The 3,506-nt window shown below is 40.3% G+C and overlaps 1 protein-coding gene across 1 annotated transcript; it reads right to left on the reverse strand.

Moving 5' to 3' along the window:
* Positions 1-348: 348 nt before the first annotated feature.
* On the reverse strand, positions 349-2,839 carry LOC105119802 (pre-mRNA-splicing factor CWC25 homolog). Its single transcript, XM_011017989.1, has 3 exons — positions 2,524-2,839; positions 1,959-2,286; positions 349-1,515 (listed from the first exon to the last, which is right to left on the reverse strand). The coding sequence occupies exons 1-3, from the start codon at positions 2,709-2,711 to the stop codon at positions 622-624; spliced, it is 1,410 nt and encodes a 469-aa protein (XP_011016291.1). The 5' UTR covers positions 2,712-2,839; the 3' UTR covers positions 349-621.
* Between the last annotated feature and the right edge of the window lie 667 nt (positions 2,840-3,506).

Below are 3,506 nucleotides of genomic sequence, written 5' to 3' on the forward strand. Positions count from 1 at the left end.
AAACAAAAACAAAAAAACAATAGGGTCAAATGAAATATTTGGAATCCAAGTGTACTATAAAGTTTGAATAAGGTTGAGATAGGAGGACTAACGACAGCTATCACAGGCTCACAGCAAAAGGTGCCTGATATTTGACGTTGGGTTGAAAAACAAAGCTTAAAAGGTTGTGAAAAATGAAAATAGGACCTTGTTCCCTTTTATAGTTTGCAGGAGTGGTCTAATCTTTCAACAGGAAGTGCAAAAAACAAATAACATCACAATAGTTTGATTATTCTATTCTCATAGGGTAAAGATAAGGGGAGTTCAAGACATCGTATATGCATGATTGGAAACTTACGCAAAGCAGCATTTTGTTTTCCAGATAATTTAGTGAATTCTAGAAAATCTTCAAAATAATAAAGTGTTCAATTGGATATAATATCAACCATTTAAGATGTTGCTGAGAGTTCCAAGGACATACATCAAATCAATAGCTATTTGAATCAATCACTTACTTTTACAAGACAGTTTGACAAAGGTAGGTGGGAGGGAGGTCGATATTATGGAACAGGCGCACATGCATGGAAAGGTGAGGAACACGTCTGGAACTACAAGAAAGGAAAAAACCAAGGTTGAAGTGCTTCATCGGCGAAAAGCATTGCCATCACCGACTTCAGTCCTTCCTTGTGAATAATGTGCACGACGACGGACGCTCTCCTCAATGGTTGAGCTCCCCCCCTTCTCAGCTCCATACACACTTTTATGAGCAGCATCTAGGAAATTCCTGCCACCCAACATGCTTGTATGAGTAGCTTCTCGTGCATCATCTTCCTCTGCCTTCCTCAAACGTTTCCATCTTTGCTCCTCATGCAACTCAGCATCAACTTGCATCTCCCGTAGCTTAGCAAGTCGCTCTTCTTCTGTCAGTTTAGATGCGACATTTCGGCGTTTATAGTTTGAATCATAGCGAACAGACTCGGAAGAAGCATAAGACCTTGCTTCACGAGAACTGTTTGCATCCCTTCCCTTTCTATCAGCATCAAAATCTGTCCTGCCTTCCAATGAATACCTCTCATTCATTGACTTGCCATGATTCTTCCTGTGAGTATCCTGACCATCACTTTTTCCAGCTTTTGGGTGTGAATACCCACGAGGAGATCGCTCTCTGTGAGATCGTTCTCTGTATTTTGAACCCCGATAGCTATTCCTTCCTCTCTGGTTTTCTCTTTCACTTGACTCACCATCTGAATCAACTTGTGCTTTATAATGATGCTCATCATACTTTGAACTCCTTCTATCACTAGTTTTTCTCCTCTTTTCCCCTTCAACTCTGACATCTTCTGAATCAGATTGTTGTTTGGAAGATGAATGCTTGTGATCACTAGTCTTTCTCCATCTTTCCCCTTCACCACAGACATTTTCAGAATCAGATTGCAGTTTTGATGAATGCTTGTGATGCTTTCCTTTACTATGACTGTGCTTCTTTTGATGTTCCTTTCTATCATGGTTCATCTCCTTCTCTTTACTTGTTTCAACCTACAAAAAAGTAATCATTGGTTCAGCAAGTGCACAAAACTGGTTATTTGCAATAAAAAGTTTGAGATTCTCCAATGATATCGATCTTCTTTCCCCTCAGCATGTAAATAGAATGTTTCAGCTAATATTAAAAAAATAAAAGTATGCATGTCTGATGGGAATGTTGATGTCACCAGGTTATGAGCCAAGGATACATCTAAGGTACCAAAGGTACTACACTACCATGAGATTTAAGTTTAACAGTTGATAGAACTAGCTATTCACCATCAATTTCATATCTAACAACGTATTTTCACAAAACCTAACAGACAGTTCTACATTACAAAATGGGAATGCATGATCAATTACATAGATGGAGAAAACAAAGATAAGGAAGCCATTCATTGAAAATTGTTATTCATCAAAAAAAGAGAAAAAGGAAAAAAACAGAGAAGCAAGCTTACAGATTTGCGAATCATTGCCATTTGAATGGGGTTGTTCTTGACACGGGCAAGGGCTTCTTGTTCTCGCTGGCGAATCAAAAGGAGAGGATCGGAATGGAGTTTCCTCCAAGCGTCATTGGAAGAGTGAGGCTTGTCCTCGAATAAGGCTCCAGGGGCAGACGACTGCTGGGCAGAAGAGGATGGCGCGTTGTTGTTGTTGCTGCTGCTGCCGGGAATGGATTCTTCAAGAGCCTTGAAAGCAACTCCAACCCCCCCTCCGCTGGAACTGCCACTGGTCTTGCCAACTGCTAATCCCGAATCATAAAGAAATTCCAACCTTTCCTGTTTCCTGCCACATTTGAATCATCAATTAAGTAATAAGACCCTAACCCTAATCCTACTAACCCCAGTAGTACCATTGGTTGGTTAGTTGATTTTATTTGAATTGAATTTGAAGAAAAGAAAAGGACCAGCTTACTGGCACGATTGAATAATAATGAATAAGCGATTAATTGCTAACCCTAACCCTAGTAGTTTGATTAGTTAATGGAATTGAAGGGAAGAAATGTAAAAAGGAGATTCTTACGGGACAAGACCAGCTTGCTCCTGGAGAAGACGAAACTCAGAACGCTCACGCTCATCTTGAATCTGTTTGCGGAGCTCCTCCAACTTCTTCTGTTCGGCGTCATGCTTCTGCTCAGCTTTCCACACGTTCTCTATGTTCCTAAGGCTCCCCGTGTGCCATCCCTTCTTGTTCAAAAACTTCAAAGCCATCGTCCGGTCAGTATTTCTCTCTGCAACTCTTCTTCTTGTTCAAAGACACAGGACAAGCACAGAATGATTTGTGTGTTTCTTCTTCCTTATTAAATAAATAAAAGAAAAGACGCAGCAGAAAACAACCCGGGAGGCGGCCGGACCAAGCCCAAACCTGTCTTTATTTATTTTTATGAAGGTGAGACAAAAGCCCAGGCCCAATAACAATAGTTTTATTTAATACGTGTGTTATCTGTGAGCCATTGAATTTGTTGAACCCAATACTTACGTACATACATACCCTCTGTGTGTTTTAAAAAAGAGCTCAGCAATATGATTCTCCCTCCGGCCTCCACCAAATCCGAATAAAGAAGTGGGCGTGGAAATCACTAAACAGCCACTGCCTGCCTCCGCCAGTGTCAGCCAGGCTGCCATTGCCACCCATCTCCCACCATTATTGTTATTTGACCTCCTTTTCTTTTCTTTTCTTTTCTTTTCATTGGTCACCATCATCCTGTCCTTTTTTCCCCTAAATACTAACAATAACAATAACAAACGGCACGTCGCTTACACGTTCGAAGTAGTAGAGACAGACACAGAGCATTACATTTTATTTTAGTTTCCTAAATAAATAAAATGGTCTCCCAAAAAAACCCTTGTATTTATTGGGCCGTTTCAAACCCTTTTCTCCTCCCCTCCCCGTCCTTGTTTTTTCCGCTCTCTCCCAATTCTTATATATATATATAATTCTTTACAGAAAATTCCGTCGAAATTATATAAAAAGAAAAGGTTGCTGCGCAAGTATATATACTCCAC

Source organism: Populus euphratica, unplaced genomic scaffold, assembly GCF_000495115.2.
Source record: "Populus euphratica unplaced genomic scaffold, PopEup_1.0 scaffold3606.1, whole genome shotgun sequence".
NCBI classification, from domain to species: domain Eukaryota; kingdom Viridiplantae; phylum Streptophyta; class Magnoliopsida; order Malpighiales; family Salicaceae; genus Populus; species Populus euphratica.

Coding starts and splice junctions, on each gene's coding strand:
- LOC105119802 (XM_011017989.1), bottom strand. CDS start 2,711: ATGGCTTTGAAGTTTTTGAACAAGAAGGGATGGCACACGGGGAGCCTT. Junction 2,287..2,523: donor GAGCAAGCTGGTCTTGTCCC/GTAAGAATCTCC, acceptor CAAATGTGGCAG/GAAACAGGAAAGGTTGGAAT. Junction 1,516..1,958: donor TGGCAATGATTCGCAAATCT/GTAAGCTTGCTT, acceptor ACTTTTTTGTAG/GTTGAAACAAGTAAAGAGAA.